The following is a 19,020-nucleotide window of genomic DNA, read 5'->3' on the forward strand; positions in this document are numbered from 1 at the left end:
CTGTCTGAATGTTGGCACCATAAAAACATATCCCATTTCAATGTACAATTCTGGATTTATTTCAGTGCATCCATCTCCTCTAGGGATACCATTTTAAAAGCTCCAAATGAAGTGTGAGTAACACGACTCACTTTGTGCAGCTGAAATCTCCTGTGGATATGTCGATCCTGCAATTGGAGGTGTGACTGCAGCTAGTTTAGGCACACTCATGCTAGCTTTAGCTAGCATGGCTGAAAATAGCAGTAAAGATGCAGCAGGGCAGGCTTCCACATGGGCTGTGCAAGCCCACCTGGAACCCAGGGTACACACTCACATCCACAGCCGACAACAGGGTCTGTGCCACATCATCACTCCAATTTTTAGCTATGCTAGTTAGAGTCAAGCTCACAATCATGCCTCCAATTACAGTGTATTCAGGTTGAAATTCACCCCTGTGCAGAGGGCTAGCATATGTGTATAGGCTATCCACTTGGTGCTGAGGGCACTTTTTGGGCCTTGGCATGGACTGGATTTCACACACAATGAACTGAAAATATACCTCAAAGGTAAATCTCCTAAAGGTTGCCCTTACTGAGTATAAGAGGTTTATATAAATAGACATCTCTTCCACAAACTTCCAAAATAGGATTTTTAATGTGTTAAAGAACTTTAGTTCTCTAGCTTATAGAAATTTTAATTTTCTCCTCCTCAGCTGTGGAATCTATTTACAACTCTACAGTAATAAACATTCCTTTAAATGCCCTATGTATTCTAGTTTCTGTACTTAGCAGGTTAATTGGAGCATTACTGAATGCCTCACTCTATTTTGGACTTGCCAATGTGGGAAAAGCCTTTGTGTCCACAGAACTTTCAGTGCTATAGTCTCATTAAGCATTTTCTTTTTGTTTATTACATTTATACTTTACTTCCTTTCTGTGTTTTTCTTTAATGCGGCTCCAACTGCAGAAAATCATACTAGTAACGTGAACAGTAGTGTTTCTTTTTGTTAATATCACTGACAGAAGCGGTTTGGGGTAGCGCAAATCTAAATTTGTTTCTTTCAGAGATTACAGCTCTCACCATTCACTATATTTAACAGGTCCATCCATCTTTATAGTGAGGAAGGAACACATGCTCCATGCCAGTATCACCCAACAATAGCCAAACTAGTCCCCTTCATTCTTCATCCAAATGAGTAATACAACATAAACAGAGAGGAGTACACTATAATTTTTCTATTCTTATCAATTTCTTTTCTCTCTTTGGATGAAATGCACCTATGCACATTCTTAGCCCCCAGCTGTGCAAGGAGAGCCAACCATGCGGGCAGGTGTCTATCTGCATGGTTTTCTTTGCATGTTCAGGTCCCACTTACATCCTCAAAATGGATGTTAAGTGGGACTTAGTGGTGCATGGGGTTTGAGGTGACAAAGGGGTGAGTTCTGGAATACAGAGCAGTGTTTCTGAACTGGTAGGTAATGACCCATGGGGGGTTACAAACTAATCAGGGACTGGGGTTTGCTAGGCATTGGACATTTTATTACAATTTAAAGCAAAGAAAATCTCACTACCCCGGTGCCCTTACCCTTCAAGGTCAAGTACTCTCTATCATCCACTGGAAACACAGACACAAATAAATTATATAGGGTTATTTTTACTCTTATGTTTATAGTTGCACTTTTTTTTTAACTTCAGCTGAGGCAATGCCAACCCAAAAATATGAAAAATACAGACATAGAGTACATCCCTCCATCTTAACACTCACATCTTATATGTGGGAAGTGGGAAACTGAATCTGAATCCCCCTGGACTTTGTGGAAGTTCAGATCAGTGTCCAAACTTCTTAGCAATGAGGGATGTAAGTTGTACAGATAGTAAACAATACATGGCAGATGTTAGTCACTTCACTCAATGTACTACAGGATAAGTACAAGAAAGAATCCGAATAGAACAGAACAGAATGACAAGTCATTATTAATCTTGTTTTGCATTTACTTCAGTGGGAGTTTTCCTGATTAAGCACTGAATAAAAACTGAGTAAGGGATATTTGTCCTATTTTATTTAAATATGTTAAAAATAAAGAATAAATATCACTGTAACACTCAGTGCCGTAACTAGGCATTCTAGTGCCCAGGGCAAGCAAATATATTTGCGCCCCCTAGTTTTTTCTCCCGCCACCATGGCTTTGCGCCCTGGTAACACTATGAACGTATTTTAAGCCATCTTCTCTTGCACATTAAGTTGTATGCAAAATAATACAAGACAAGTATATTTTTAAGGACTGTCATCATGTTTATTTCATTCATGCAGTATCACAGGTAAATCTACACATGTTCCTATAAAAGAGTAACCCCCAGGCAATTCCTTAGCCAAAACTTGGCCCAAACAATTTACTTTTAATAATGAAAACACCACAGTTCTAAGTCGAATGATGATTAATGGTTTACCATTGAATGTGTTATGTTCCTGTCTGATATGTGTTTTGTCTAACAGTCTGTATTTTTCTTTGTGATATAACATTAATGATAACTCATTTTATCCCAAATCAGGGCTTGCAGATCCTTGCTGAGTTTCAAGGAAACAAGATTTAGAAGCAGCACTGTAACTTAAATTGGACTTTTCTGCTCTATTCAAATATTTATCTAGGCTATGAGAGCATTGATACGGCAATTAATTTCTCAGTGTGTCAACCCTCATTTCTCATTTACTATATAACTTAATATTCAAGTAATAGAGATGGGGGTTCATAACTTACACAGACTATTTTCAGTGTTTTATGGTGTTTGAGACTAGTAACGCTATCAGAAACATAGAGGAGTTCTATAGAGAAATAATCTTACTGGTGCAATTCAAACACGAGTAAAATGGATGAATCCTATATAAAGTAGTGTAATAGGAAATAAACATTGTTAGGTGGGCGAGCGTACTTTGTGAGTGCATTTGTTTTCAAGATGAGTAGTACAGGATGACTTAGGAGACCAGTAATAGAATTTTGGAGTCTTTCGGATTTAGGTCACTGGGTCAGAATGGGAACTAGATTGCGATTGTTGTTACAACACTGTAAATCTGCAGTAACTCTAGATTTTAGGCTGCGATCAGAATCTGACGATGGGTTATTAGTTACAGAAAGTCACTGAGGTTCGAAGGCAATTTGGTGCCTGATATGAAATATGCTGTTAGTCTCAGTTCTTAGAGAAGAAATGCCAGACTGGATCAGACCTGAGGTCCATTTAGTCCAGTATTCTGTCTCTGATAGTGGCTAGAACCAGCTATTTCACAGAGTGGCTAGGACCAGGTATTTCACAGGAAGATGTAAGAATCTTACAATACATCTTCCCCACACATTAGGTCTCCTAATCCACTATCGTTAGCAACTGGTTTAGGCCCTGAAACATGAGGTTTAATATCCTGTTAATAATTTTGTTAGCATTAACTATTATAGCTCTGGATATTCTTCTTAGCCATATAAATATCCAATCCCCTTTGGAATCTTGCTAAATTCTTGGCCACAACACCACCAGGAGGCAATGAGCAGCACCGTCTAATTATGCATTATATAAAAATGTATATCCTTTTATTAGTTTGGATTTGCTACCTTTTAATTTCATTGACTGTCCTCTTGCTATTGTGGGAGAACAGAAGTTTCCTATCTACCTTCTCCAGACCATTCATTATTGAATATATTTTTATCATGATTTGTATAGTTTCTACGGTAACAATTTCAGTTTTTCCAACCTCCCTTCATATGCTTCCAATCATTCAGGCACTAATATGCATCCTTACTGGGCATCATGGACACCAGAGATTGAATGGCCATGGTGGTTCTCATCCACAGAGACAGGTTAGAGTCAAGGAATATCGGTGCAGCAGTATGGAGAAATTTATGCTAGTACTGTGGGTGTCCTGGGAATAGAGAACTTTGGAGTCCTGAAAGACTTTCACAAGTATTAAGTTCACTTAAAAATATAGTAAGTGAAATAAAATACTGTTATTTTATATATTATTTATTATTTGTATTACCACAATGCCTAAGAGACCTGGTCATGGATCAGCACCCTATTGTGTTAGGCACCTTGTAAATGGAACAAAATGACAGTTCTGTTCCAGATAGCTTAGAGGATAAGAGACAACAGATTGGCACAGACAGACCAACAGGGAACACATGCTGTACACACCTCTTGCATATCCATCTACTCCTGTAATGCAGTTTTTGATCTTTTTTAAAATCACATGAAACTTTCCGAGAAAAAGATAATATAATTTCTTAGGGAGTTCCCCCCCCCCATTTCAGACATGAGCCAATTTTGGAGGGAAAACAGGATAACTCTTAAGTCATAAAGGAATGAGGTTTAAAAAAATCCAGTTAGAAACATTTCAGCAATTGCTGTCTACAAACATTAATTATCAGGAGAAAAGAATGTAGCTCTCTGCCACTACTTACACTTCTCTACCCTTTTGTCCTCAACAGCTCCTCGTTCCCCTTCCAAATTCTTAGTCCCCTCTTACCAACACAAATCCATTCCACTTTTTCTTGTCCTCCTTCCCCTTCCCTCTGGTGATTTCTGCCCTCCCTTTTTGGACCATCCTTTTCATTTCTTGCAACTTTCCTTGTTACCACCTCCAGCCCTTCCATCCAAACCTGACACTCCATCCTACCCTCTTCCCGCTGGAATTCACACACTATCTCAAAAAAGATCATTGCCATCCACTACCTTTCCATATCTTGCTGTATCTATCTCCTGGCACAATGATTAGGTAAAGGGCTAGCGGGAATAGTTGGGATTGTTTTTTTTTTAAATAAACTGATTGTATGCTTATCTCCTTTATAAGATACTTCTCCCCTGAGATTTTTCTTTGGGGCAAGGACTGTGTCTAATGTCTCATTTGGAAAGCATCTACCCCATTCCGGGGAGCATCCTCATGCAGATGATAATAATGAACATCTGAGTGAACAGTGGATCCTGTGCATCTGATTTTTAATGTCAACACAGAGCTGCACAGTTAACCTATGGCTGCGTAATGAAGCAACAATACACAAATTAAACAATAATAATTCAGATAACACCCAGCAGATTTTTGTTTTCTAGTAAGAATCTGGCTGATACACTTTTAGCACCCTTTATAATGAAGCATTGACAAAAATATTGCAGCTCTTCATTTCCAACTCCTTAAATAGAGAGAAAAATCTCTTAAAATACGTAGAGATATGTAGAATCAGTAACAGCTATGAAATATGTAGAATTAGTAACAGCTATAAAGAGGTTGCTGCTTTAGGAGGAATATTAGAGATGTACTTGAGTGGGAACAGAACATTCACCATCCCTATTTGTTCATGGGAAATCGGAAGAGTTCCACTTTTACACAGCTGAGCTGATTACATTTTACTGCCCATTTAACAAAAAAGATACCAACAATAAATCCACAGTATTTCTATAAATGTTTGATGTGCCTCCCCGTCCTTCAGTTTTAGCCGGTACATCAGCCTACCATTGCTACTGTACATTGACTCTGATTTTATCAGATGCAAAAATTTGCAGAAATGTTTTTGATGCGGGACCCCTCAAAGCGCTAAATGAATGAATGGCAAATAATGTACTTTGGGCCTAATTCTAAAAGGTGATGAGTTTTCTTAATTATCACTGACTTCAGTATCATGGGAGGTACTCTGAAACTGGCAAGATTGGCTCCTTAAAATATTATGATTTATACAGTTCCTAAAGAGATGAAGTATTAATATACAGCTGGAAATTGATAAAAAAAACCCTGCATTTCATTCCAATTACGTATATGTAATTACCAATAACATGATCATTGCTAAGGCAATTGGATTTTGAGTACCTCACTCAAATCTTGAGGTCGTCTTTATTCAAGGAAGAAAACAAGTTTTACAAAGCAACTTCATTTTCACAGAGCAAATCATTATTTGAAGCTTGATTATTCGATCTGTAGCTTGGGATATGTCACATCATATTGTGTTAGTAACATCTTAAACAGATATGAAGCTTTTAAAGATAGCCTGCATGTTGCACAAAAGTTGCACATTTATACTGTAAATCATTTCTTTAGTGTTCTTTAAGAAGAATTAGATTTATGTCTTCAGACCTTTGTTTTAGCTAAAGAAACATATCACAATAAAATTAGAAGTGAAGAGCATTTTAAGGTTCACATTTGTCCGGGGTGGGTGGTGGGCATTGACTTCCCCTTTCATGTTATTCTAGCTAATAAAAATCAGGCTTTAAAATGTTTCTTGTATCAGTGTATAGTGATTCACACTGAACATAACGGTTTGAAAAAGAATACATTAATATCTATTTAATTAGTAACATCAACACTTTCCAGATGGAAGGTCTGTTCTGGGTGGAAGATCTGTAAACCTTACTTGTGTGACTAATCAATTACTTCAAAGGAGCTACTTGACAACCTGTTTCACCAAAGCACCTCTGTATGTGGTTATGTCCCATTAAAGTCAATGGGACTTAAAGACATGCTTAAAATTAAGCACATGCTTTTCTGCGTACGAATGATTGCTGGAATGCTGCTTGAGGGGATTAGAATTACTCATTTGAATGAGATTTGCAAGTTTGGGACTTTAGGTATTGAAAGTGCATTGAAAAGAATATATTTTACAACCTTCTTGTGATTTATGGAATACTTTACACTATTTGCATATTGAAAGATTTAATGCAGAGTGTAAACTGAGTGCCAAAGCATAGTAGTTAGCATTATAGGGAATTATTAAATGCAAACATGGAAATTAGTCGGAAACTGTTCTTAGCCTTAGGAAACATAGTCAGGTATAATAAAAGATGTTTACTATCACAAACCTCATAAGAGAATCGCTCTCCTTCTTTCTTCTGCTCAGTGGATTGCAAGTCAAAGGCATTGGACAAAGACATGACACATTACAGACAAAGCACAAGGCACATTTTCTACAGAATGTTGTAGATGCAAACAAAACAAACTGGTACATAAAAAAACAAAACAAAATATATACCAGTACGAACATTCAAATCAAGCGGGCACTACAGAATGCAATATAAAACATCCAATATTGGTTGAACTTTACAGATCATTAGCATGTTTCTATGAAAATGCATTACTTGTTTCCCCAGACATTCCCAGTGCATTATATAGTTCTCACATGGCATTGCTTTTAAATAAAATATTATATTTTTTCAAACTCTGTAATATGTCTTATTTTTACATTTTGATTTTCTTGGCAAGCAGAAGCAAAGGCTATGGATAGGTTGCGAACATACCGCTAATGATCTCTAAGTAGCTGTGCAGTGAACGCAGGGAATTAAAACCACCTACCTCTTTTCCTCCCATAGACTCAAACATTTTCTCAAGCTGGACTCGCAACTGCTGGATATTGTTCATCAAGATACAGGGCTATAAATAAAGTATAGCATGTGTTGTTATATGAACAAACAGATACAAACAAACTAAAACATAACAGTTGAGAATGGCCAAAAGGAAGAAGTATAAGTAAAGCGATTCAAGATTGCAATATCTGGTTCTTTTTTGCTGGAAATCCATCTTCCTATTCCAGCATAAAACTGATACATTTATGTACTACAATGAAGTTAACATTTGAGATCTCAGCATATGAATAAATCAGGCAATTCTATAACAAACTAAATTATTCCACAGGTGCACAATTTTGCATTCCTTTAAAAATGCTTTAATAATCTAAGCAATATTAGTCGCATAAACATGCCTTCATATTTTATTTTTAAAATACTATTGTTTAAACTTTTCACGTAAGCCATTGTCTTTTTTAAACTGTATGCCAAAGACTGAGGGAATCGCACTGCAAAAGATAGCAACTGCCAGATACAGAGATTAAATTAAACGGATTCTACTATGGAGGCTTTGTAAATTCGTATGGCTTTATTTACTACTTTGTAATATAAAAAAAATCTTGATAATAGAATTCTGTTTTGGCAGGATTACTGTTCCAGTGCATCTGCACATTACATTCAAATCTGCAAGAAATGAATTTCTATAATGCATCTATACTTAAACCTCACAAGAAGATGACGGGTGCTAACAGCAACCCACATACATTTAAAACCCTTTTAGTCTGTGATGCAGCTCACTGTTGGCTGAAACATGGTTTGAGTAGACTAGGGTTCAGAAGAGCATTTAAATAATTCAGCAGCCTACTCTATAAAATCTAAGGGAACTCAGGGTCAGAAAGAAAAAGGAAACTGGAGAATAAAATAGAAGATCCTTATTTAGTATTCTTAACCCTTTCATCACTCAGTCTCAATAAAGTACAGTAAATTTTAGCACACTGTCCTGAGATTCTCATCTCTCTTCCTCCCCCAACAAGTGACTTGACCTCATGTAACTACTGAACCATTCTCCCCATCCCCGCCCACAAGAGGCAGCCACCCTATCCCCTTTATGTCCTGCGCCTTTTTCTATCTGATATTGGTGCTGGATCCTTAAGGATTGGGTCAGAAAGAATGTGAAAGAGGGCACTCAGCACCAGTGAACTGGGGCATCTTGGATTACATTCCAGTGAAAAGACCCCACCCCCAATTAGTTCCCCATGGAAATAAACCTGCAAACCCTTGAAAACAGCCAGTTTCTATCGTGAAAAATGTTTATTACAGCAGTGCCAACCAAGTACGTAGCCCCTTTGTTCTAGGCAGTGCACAAACACAGAGTACTAGAGTCTGTCATATCTTAAGGTTAGGGTACTGCAGTGGTTGATATTTCCATAAAAGCATAAGCAAAGCAACAGTGTTTAAAAGGCTGTTGACATTTCCTGGAAAACTTGAGAAACATTAACATTAGAAACAATTCTGCTTATATATATCCTAGTTCAATGGTTCTTCAGCTGACATCTGTGGAGCACTTGTGTCCAGGGAGCTACATCTGTTTTAATGGGGAAGCATGCCCAATCAAAACAGTGGGTAACTAACTCTGCCATCCAAGAAATTCCAGTTACTTGTGCATCAGTCTTCAAAGGAGCTCCACTGCTCATATTGCTGAATGGGAACTAAAATTTGTGAAAGAACCTTTCATTGTTGGGCGCCCTTTGGTAAATATTTAACCATGATCAAATCTGCAGATTACACTGAAATTCAGGGGATATGGAGGATAGAACCCAAATACAAAATGAGCCAAAGAGAGATTGTATCTGATCTCTTCTATTACAACTAGAATTTAAAGGTAGGAAAGGATTAAAAGCAGTGGGTAAGTGGAAAAGGTTATGGGCAAGGAGGACAGTGAATAATAAGTATAGACAGAGAGCAATAAATACACAAATAAATAACTAAATATGCCTATGAAACAGGTAAATATACATATGAATTATATATCTATACACACATCTGCATTTCTATATAACATTGTACAACAGCTGTGTATGTGTATACATACAAAATTTTAAATAATGAAAATAAAGTTTGATGCTGGATGAGAATATTATAGAATCAATGGGTCTGGGTTCAAAATAATTAGAGAAATAACAGTTTGTCTTACTGCCTCTCTATTATTTCTTTTTCAGCATATTGTGTTTTTAGGATCCATTACTACCAGACATAGTGCTTACTACTGTGAGAACTCCCAGGCCACAAGACTTCAATGGGGAGTATTCATGGTAATACACATTATGGCTAGCAGTAAGTGTTTGCAGGTTCATGTCATTCGTTTATTCACTTTTGGGAGGGACCTACCTTATTGTATGCAAGAAAAGCACCCACTATGTTTTGGGTACTATAAATACATAGCCACAAAGCTCTAAAGTCGCTGCAGGGAAGGTGCGGGGCTGGGACTGAGCCAGGAGGTTGCCCACATCAGAGTCTCTCTCTTTTAAGAGCATATTTGAGAACCACTGGTCATCTTTGTATGTCATTTCTGACATTACCTCCATGAAAAAAGTATACTTGTTACCTACTGCTTAGTTGTATTCATCTTCTTTTTGACACATCATTATTGCTTGTTTTGGAAACAATCTGTGATGTCACTAACAGATGATTATGATTTCTGATGGGGAATACAGCACATGTATTTCTTTTAAACCAGGGGTTCTCAAACTTTTTTCTTCTGAGTCCACTCCAACATGCTATAAAAACTCTACGGCCCACCTGTGCCACAATAACTGGTTTTCTGCATATAAAACCAGGGCCAGCATTAGGGGGTAGCAAACAGGGCAGCTGCCTGGGGCCCCACGCCACAGGGGCTCCTGTGAAGCTACATTGCTCAGGCTTAGGCTTTAGCCCTGGGTGGCAGAGCTCAGGGCCCTCAGCTTCAGCCCCATGCAGTAGGGCTTCAGCTTTCTACCCTGGGACCCTGGATCCCAGCAAAGTTAATGCTGGCCCTGCTTGACGGCCCCCCTGAAACTTCCTCACGGCCCCCGACGGTGCCCCGGACTCCGGGTCGAGAGCCACTGTTCTAAACAACTGCCAGTGCTCTTGACAATAAAGGAAGAGAGAAGATAAATACATTGAACAAGTATCAGGTGAATTGTTCCTAATGAGACAGTTTTCAAAGTTTCCTCTGAGATCATAGTTGCTTATTAAGGGCCTGATCCTGCACCTGTTAATTCACTGGCAAAATTTGCATTGACTTCAATGAGAGTAGATCTGAGGCTCAAAAATGTTCCCAGTTTATTGCATATGTTGAACCTTAGAATTCTATTTATGGCACCTTAGAGGAATCAGACAGCCAAACAGAACAACACACAAAACTGAATACCAAGCACAATGCATAAAACTGAAATATGTTCATAAACAGTGACAGGCTGTGGGGAAATATGATGATACATTTAATAAAGAAGTACACACCATAGAAAATGTACAGCTATGTCTGTTTTTTATTTGAAAAGTTCCTGTAAATTTTATTGAATGGAATTAATAAAATGGTCCTAAAATAAATTTGATAACTTTGCACTTAACACAATCATAAAGCAGTATTTATTTAAATCTCTTCTAGCAAATGAAAAACAGGAGATGGCGTTTTAGTATAACTTGGGATCACCAAATCAAATGAAATCTCATCAATCTAGAAATATGAATTTCAAATAGATGATTTCTAGTAAAAATAAGTTATCTTTCTATAAAGTCATTTGTTGTAATCCTTTATGCCTTTTCTCCGTCACAAAGCCATAATGAGAACAACCTTATCCAAAGCCTTAGCAAAGATTAGCGTTCCAGGGTGACTTCAGAAATCAATCACTTCAATGATGAAAAAAATCCCATTGGAAAGACTAAGAGGCAACACAAACAGTGTGATTTGATGACCTAACATTAGGTATCAGAGTCCTAATTTGAAATGAACTGTAAGTACAATAAGAAAAGGAGTACTTGTGGCACCTTAGAGACTAACCAATTTGTTTGAGCATGAGCTTTCGTGAGCTACAGCTCACTTCATCGGATGCATGCCGTGGAAACTGCAGCAGACTTTATATATATGTATGGGGGTGGTGGGGGGGATGTGAGAAAACCTGGATTTGTGCTGGAAATGGCCCACCTTAATTATGCACATTGTAGGGAGAATGGTCACTTTGGATGAGCTATTACCAGCAGGATAGTGAGTTTGTGTGTGTGGTTTTTGGGAGGGGGGTGAGGGGGTGAGAGAACCTGGATTTGTGCAGGAAATGGCCCAACTTTATTATCATGCACATTGTGTAAAGATTTGTCACTTTGGATGGGCTATCACCAGCAGGAGAGTGAATTTGTGTGGGGGGGTGGAGGGTGAGAAAACCTGGATTTGTTCTGGAAATGGCCCACCTGATGATCACTTTAGATAAGCTATTACCAGCAGGACAGTGGGGTGGGAGGAGGTATTGTTTCAGATTCTCTGTGTATATATAAAGTCTGCTGCAGTTTCCACGGCATGCATCCGATGAAGTGAGCTGTAGCTCACGAAAGCTCATGCTCAAATAAATTGGTTAGTCTCTAAGGTGCCACAAGTACTCCTTTTCTTTTTGCGAATACAGACTAACACGGCTGTTACTCTGAAACCTGTAAGTACAATACTACAAATCTTAATTAACTTGCACACTACATGTAAAGTGCAATTGGCTATGGCAACATATTGGGCCAAACCCATATATAAACAACCGTCTGGAGCAGGTGGGCTGGATTACTGACAGATGCATGAGGGGGAAAAACAGGGGATGCATTCACTCCCACATCATGGGAGATACTCTGCCCCAAGGTATTTTCAGCTCAGTGGCTCCTGTGGGAGGTAGGGAGAATCCATGTAAAGACACACAACATTTGCATGTGTATATCTATATCTACACTGATTGCTTATTTCCGCTACTTATGGCAATAGCTCACAAGATGAAGAACCTTGACTGAACCATGAAAATGACCTGCTGGGCAAACTTATGACAACATGGTATTCTGGTATGTTGTGAACTGACTAGCTGCGTTTCTTGGCTGCCAAGCCTGGCTTGCTGCTTAGTGTCTTCTTTCTGATGTAAGCAAGATTTAAGCATTGCCAGATGCAAAATGTGTGGAAATCTCCTTATGTATGTCTTTTTCAATATGTTTTCGGTAGGGGCTCCAAAGATGAAGATATTTGAAGTAGAAAGGGAGTCTGAAATATGACACATCCATATAAATAAAATTCATTCCCTTGTAGAAATATTAATATAAAACCACTGCCTAAAGTTACAGGTTTCTAAACTCTCTCATTACTCTTAGTTTTATTTACTGACATGATATTAAATGTAATTGCATAGTAAGCAAAGAATATTTAAGTCTTTTTCCACCATACGTATCGCTATGGTTTGGTAGAAAAATTAATATTTCAAATGTTGTCTGTGGTGGTTAGAAGAGGAAGGAACCAAGGACTGTTGCTCTTTAGCTATTAGAGAAACAAGGTGGGTGAGGTAATATCTTTTATTGGACCAACTTCTGTTCGTGAGAGAGACAAGCTTTCAAGCTTACACCAAGCTCTTCTTCAGGTCTGGGAAATGTACACTGCGTACAGCTATTTAGCTATACCATATTTCTGATTTCTTTTGTTGTATATGCTGGTGACCTTTGGATTGTGATAATATCAAGCTCCGGTGACAACGAGGGCATATTATTTCCATTTTTCCATTTATTCATTTCCAATCTCAGTTCCAATCTCACCAACATAGTTCCTCCCCCAGTTCTATGTGTGAAAAAAATAATTTGTGCTCCAGTTTAGTTCTCAACTTTCATAAATCTATAAAAGCGTTCTGAACTTCTGGGTTTTTGAACAACAGCTTTTCATTTTCTCAAAATCTTTTACTTTAGCTTAGTTTAGGATAGTGGGCCCAGTCCTTCCAGAAGCCAAGATTCTCCTCCAAACACCCTTAAGTTGTCTGGACTCTAATGGGAGTTGATGTGCAAAGAACCTCACAGAATGCCCACCCCATTCAGGGACGGTTTGCTGGGATCAGCAACGGGTGAGACCATCCTTCTGTGCTCTGGGAGGATTTTCCTGTATTCTGAGTTTCATGTGGCTGCTCCCTATTTGTTCTTTGCCAGTCCCCTGCAGTACCAAATAGGACAATTTGTATGCTGTGGCTGGTGGCCAATAGCTCTGCTCCCTCTCTAGAAGGGACTGGGAGAGGGTTATTTACTGCAGGACTTTCCTGGTTCTCAGCATCATTTTGCTGAGCTGTCTCTTCCCCCGGCACTGGTTCCTGCACATCCTAGTTTGTTATTGCTATGACCAGGTGTCCTGTGGGCTTTCAATTTCACCTGACCACCTTTTAGGGGTTGAGAAAGGATTCTCCAGGACTACAGACTAGCCATTCAGTCTGGGATTTTCTATCTCCCCAGCACGGCCCAATCTTTTGAGGCTGGAGAACACTGTCCCTTTAACAGCTATGTATTTCTCCCAAACATTGCTGTTGGTCCAGGAACAATTAACATAATCCCATACCTGTGCATAAAGATGTGACAGGTAAAGGCCAGGTCCTGCAAATGACTTTGACTGGTTTGAACCTAAATATACGGACAGAATAAGGTACCTCTTGGGTTGCACATTAGTTACTCAAATGAGGACAAAGTAGTACATAGTTATGATATATGCCAACTCCTGCTGAAGTACTCATTGGGCAAGGCCCAGCAAGGCCTTTCCTGGGTGTATTGGTCTTGATGGCACAATAGTGACACCACACACTGGGTCAGTTTGCTGCAAGGGTGTTCCTTGGTTATGTTAAGTCGTTAATAATATTGTAACGCTTATTTAACTGCACTGTCTGTGTCTTATTTACTGCTGTGTCCATTGGGCTTGTCATGCAAGAATTCTCTGCAGCCAAGACAGCACATTAGTTTACCATTCTTTTTCACTACTGCATGGAGAAGGAGAAGATGGGTGGAGGTGAGGACGTGTCATATTACAGTCATTTATCATTTACTGGGATTTAGGAGAGAACAATATAGGATTCTGTCACACACAAAAACCTCCTTAATTTAGAGCTAAGGTTTTTGGGTGCAAATCTCCATCAACGTAATCACTTCAAATATAGGAAATCACCAGTTTCTTCCACACTTCTCTGTGCATAGTATTTCTCCTTCTAATATTAATTTCCCCTTTCTTCCACCAACCCTCATCAGTTGTTATATTACAATGTAAGTAATCAAGGAAAATAGGTTATCCTCTGGGAAAAAACCTCTCCCTTTTTCCATTCATTTTTTTGCAATAAAAATGATCATATTTCCAGTTAATATAATAAGACCTCTAAGTGCACTTTTTAAAGACAGAAATAATATCAGAAATAATATTAGTATTTTTTAAACTTTACTTACCAAAATTTCTTTATCACAGTATGAACTGAAGTCATTTGAAATAATTGCAGCATACTGAAGAAGCACTTTGTTGATAGTCTGGCGTGGAAAAGGAAATGTTTAATTGAGATACATAATCATGTAACAGTCTCTGAAGAATGGTAAGTAAAAATACAAAATAGTATTCAAGTGAAAGTAGAGGCTTGTTTTCAAAGCAGATAATATTTGTAAATGATAGAAAATTATCCTGGATTAAATTTACAAAATTTTAGTTTGCATTTGCTTAGAAAATTGGAAAGGTCACATTTTAAATCCCTTCACAATGGATAATGTTTCTTTTTTAATGGAATGTAATTTTCTATAACAGAAATACTTTGCATTTAGTTATACTGACATTGAGAAGTAAGAACATTGAGGGGCTCTAGTTTGTGCATTGTGCAACATGTACTAAGCAGAACATTAGTGATGCTCAAAATCCTCTAGGGTGACAACCTACAGATTAAAATGTAATGGAAAAATAAGAACCAAAGGAGCAATGTTTAAATATCAGCAATGTGAACGTAATCCTCAACAATCATGTGAATATGTACTTTGTTTACAGACTGAGAAAAGTGATGAAAGCACAGAATTATGTGTAAATACAAACTATTTCTTAGCCCTTGGCACTGTCATGGAATTTTAAAGCTTGCAAGACTGTGGCAATCCAAGTAGAAAGTTGGCCTTACACAATGTGTAAGCTTATCAAACAGCAGATCAATAAACCTAGAAAAAGCAGGTGGCTGATCCACCCCCAGCTGTTCAAACTTGCCTTCAAATATGATAGAGAAAATTACTTTTGGCCTTTACTTGAAGTATGATATTTCACTTGCACACAGCACCACATTTTCCAGATAGGTTTATTACAACTATAGTTAAGGCTCTATAACAAACCCTGCTTTTCAAGTATATCTACAGTGATCACCCTGTATTAGCAGTATTACCTCTACCTCCTTGTAGTTATTATTCTGGGAGCTAAGGGAAATACTGTAAATACTCAGGTGATATTATTTAATTATCTAAGGCAACTGGCAAGTCTTTAAGGGCGAACCCTGTAAACTCAGCTGTTAAATACCTGCAGAAGGTGAGAACTTGACATGCAAGGTCTCAGCAGTGGAGTCTATTTTCAAAGGAAAAAATGCTTAATCTTTGGCATTCAGAAAAATAAACTTGTTTATGGTCTAAAACTTGAGACTCAGCCATAGAACCCAGAAATAACCTTAGGTTAACAAACAAACAAACAATGGCAGGTGAATAGCACATGACGTAGTTTAACCACTTATGCTATTTTGAGAAACAAAATGAGCAAAATAATAATATCTGGCTCTTGCATAGTGCTTTTCATCAACAGATCTCAAAGTGCTTTACAAAGGAGACAACCATTATTATCCCATTTTAAAGATGGGGAAACTGAGGTACAAAGCGGTGAAATGACTTGCCCAAGGTCACCTAACAATGCAGTGGCAGCTGGATTTAGAATAGCATCTAAGTCTCCTGAATAGCACTTAAGTGTCCTGAATCCTGGTCCAGTTCTCTATCCACTAAGCCATGCTGCCTGCCTCCCCTTCCAAAGCAAAGCCTACAGCTGGGAGCTCTGGGGAGGAAAGACCTATGAGGATTCCCTCCTAGAGTTTCTCCCCCATCATACACTGCAAATAGGTCCCAGGACCCGCTCCCAAGCCCTGTAGATTCTGGAGGATCAGTTAGAAATGAGGGTCTTTGTCATAGCACTGGCTCTGGTCCCTGATGGCCTTGCTACCTGGCAATTCTATGGTATCTCTTTAACAAGTATAGAAGGTCATGTACTCTTCTGTACTGAGCTGATGATTGATGCTGTTGGGGTGGGGTAAGGTGGCTCAAAGTAAACTTTCCTCTCTCCAAACCTGGGGCTCTGGCTTTGGCCCTCCTGTCCCTACACATTCCTATCATGCATTCCCCATTCCTGACATTCCCCTTATATCAGAGGTTGGGGAAGTAAATGGTGTAAAGTCAGCTATGCCTGCTTTATGTCAGCTTAGGACATCCCCATTCTGGGGAATCTTTAGAAGCTCTTTTAGGCTGGTTAGGTCCCTTTAAGCTGCTCTGAAGATTCAAAAAGATCTTAGCAGGGGCCAAGGATCTGGTTCAAAATGTTGGAAGGATACTGTATAGCTAGAAATATTGTACAATAAAGTAAGTTAAGAAATCCTGGCTGATAGACCTTAAGCAGGGAGTATTTCTCACTGGTGAAATCTTAAAATGGAGAAAGAGAGGGCAGCACATAAGATCCCACAGAGAGCAGCACTTTTCAATGTATTCTTTAGCAATCCACAGAAAATGGAAATCGTTGATTTTAAGTGACATCAGAGAATGAGAGATGAACTGGCCGCACTGGGTCTTCAAGAAAAGCTCATAAATTCACCAAGCTTCCAAAACAGCCTAACAGAACAAACTATCCATCAGCAGGACCAACATGCCAATGAGGTGGCAGAGCAAGAAACAAAACAAACAAACTCTGGAGAGGCTTCAACCAACAATGCTTTGGTGCCAAAACTATGCAGAAGTAAGGCTCCAGATTTCTTCCAGTCATCTCAAAGACCTGACAGATCACTATATGTTTCACTGATGAATCCCTCTGAAATCTAAGTAGTGATTCAATGATTAACAAGAACACCAAAGTTGTCAAGACATTTGGTAACATATGCTTATATCTAGTTCTATTATAACTTGAAGTCCAGAGGAGATTAGAGTTCCTCAAACTGGGTGATCAATTAAGAGAAAATAAACTGGTCATTTCCCAAGAATAAAAACAAAATAACTTCTCTAAGGCTCCTGGTCTGCAACAGGGAATATGGGTTCTAAATAACATTAGAATGTTTTTAAGCACAATGACAACAGAACGTCGCTTTCTCTGAAACGTGGTCAAGATGCATTGGTTTTAATCTACCTTCGCAAATCTTCTCATTAAATGAGACAGTGCTTCAGGATTAGGACACTCCAGTTTCCTGATAATCTCGAAGCTTTGATTGAGTTGTGTGAAGACATCTACCACAGAGCAAGAGAAAAGGGCATGATCTGATGTTCGCTGGAACTAGAGGAGAATAAAGAGGGGGAGGGAACAAAAAACCCCATTAAAATGAGTTAACATTTGCAGATCCATGTTCTGACAATACAACAGTATTCACTGAATTTCTAACACTTCTAAAGCCATCCTAGAGCCAGAAAATGAAAATTTAAAAAAAATTGCTTTCACTTTTAAGGGCTGTAACACAGACAGTAATTTGATGTGTTCTTTTGTGCTCTTCTGGGAACAGAATGAAGCTTTACAAACTTCAGCAATAGTCCTGCACTGGGATCTGCTAGTGTAGATACTTATACTTGTATGGAGTCTCATTGGCTTCATTAACACTCCAAAGAATCTGTGCTACAGGGCTGCATTTCAGGACCAGGACATAAATATTTAGCCTTCTTTGGAGCTGTGCCACGAGTACCTGAATCTCTGCACAAAATATGTGGCATGGTATCCTGGTTCCACTGACGTCAACAGGAACACTCCAATTGGCTTCAACAGGGCCAGGATTTTACCCATGGTTTTTTTGGTCTGACAGCAATATAATCTTATGGAGTGTCGCTTGCAGCAAATGAGACTTGAATTTAATAACTTTAGATACTCCCCCTCCTAGCTGGAGAATGCTTTTACTATAGCAATATGGCATTGCTGTAGTGATATTTGTATCCTTGCACTGCATGAATAAACATGCGATAAAGATATTTTCCTATAAAAATATTCATCCAAACGGGTGCTCAGCTGAAAGGTCTGTATAAACCAATGCAGAAACTATAGAAAGGAACCTCTGAAGGCCTGACACCTCACAGATTAAACGTAGCAGCTGCTGGACAGTGCAAAGCAGCACTAAGCACTAGACTAGGGCAAGCAACTAAGTTCTACAACTGCAATTGGAAGTGGCACTTAGGTAGGTAAAAAATCATTCAGGAGTTGGAACCTGGCCGTGAGCATTGAAGGGTAAGTACTGGCCAGTAATGACTCTGCATAACGTGTGATATCTAATAAGGACACAGCATAAGGAGTGCCTATACTGTAGGGATATTGTAATACCAAATCTCTTTCCTGCAGTAATACAATTTTTTATAAAAAGGACTTACTCCATCTTTTTTGTCTCTTTCCAGTGCTCCATGAAGAAACTCCATTGAGACATCTTCATTTTCATCCAACCATTGAATGACAAAAGGCTCAAACCATCTAAAAATTACAACCATTGATGTTCCATG

The 19,020-nt window shown here is 38.6% G+C and overlaps 1 protein-coding gene across 4 annotated transcripts in view; it reads right to left on the bottom strand.

Moving 5' to 3' along the window:
• Nucleotides 1–19,020, bottom strand: part of UNC13C (unc-13 homolog C) — a 427,801-nt gene that overhangs the window by 110,483 nt on the left and 298,298 nt on the right. For 3 of the 4 annotated variants that reach the window (XM_073303829.1, XM_073303826.1, XM_073303828.1), the window contains exons 20-24: nt 18,895–18,991; nt 17,678–17,821; nt 14,737–14,814; nt 7,295–7,372; nt 6,805–6,834 (exon numbers count right to left, since the gene is read on the bottom strand). In XM_073303829.1, coding sequence (XP_073159930.1) covers nt 6,805–6,834; nt 7,295–7,372; nt 14,737–14,814; nt 17,678–17,821; nt 18,895–18,991 — 427 coding nt within the window. The remainder of the gene's footprint in view (nt 1–6,804; nt 6,835–7,294; nt 7,373–14,736; nt 14,815–17,677; nt 17,822–18,894; nt 18,992–19,020) is intronic. The other variant, XM_073303827.1, reaches the window with a different exon arrangement.

The sequence above is a fragment of the Lepidochelys kempii genome, chromosome 10, assembly GCF_965140265.1.
Source record: "Lepidochelys kempii isolate rLepKem1 chromosome 10, rLepKem1.hap2, whole genome shotgun sequence".
NCBI classification, from domain to species: Eukaryota; Metazoa; Chordata; order Testudines; family Cheloniidae; genus Lepidochelys; species Lepidochelys kempii.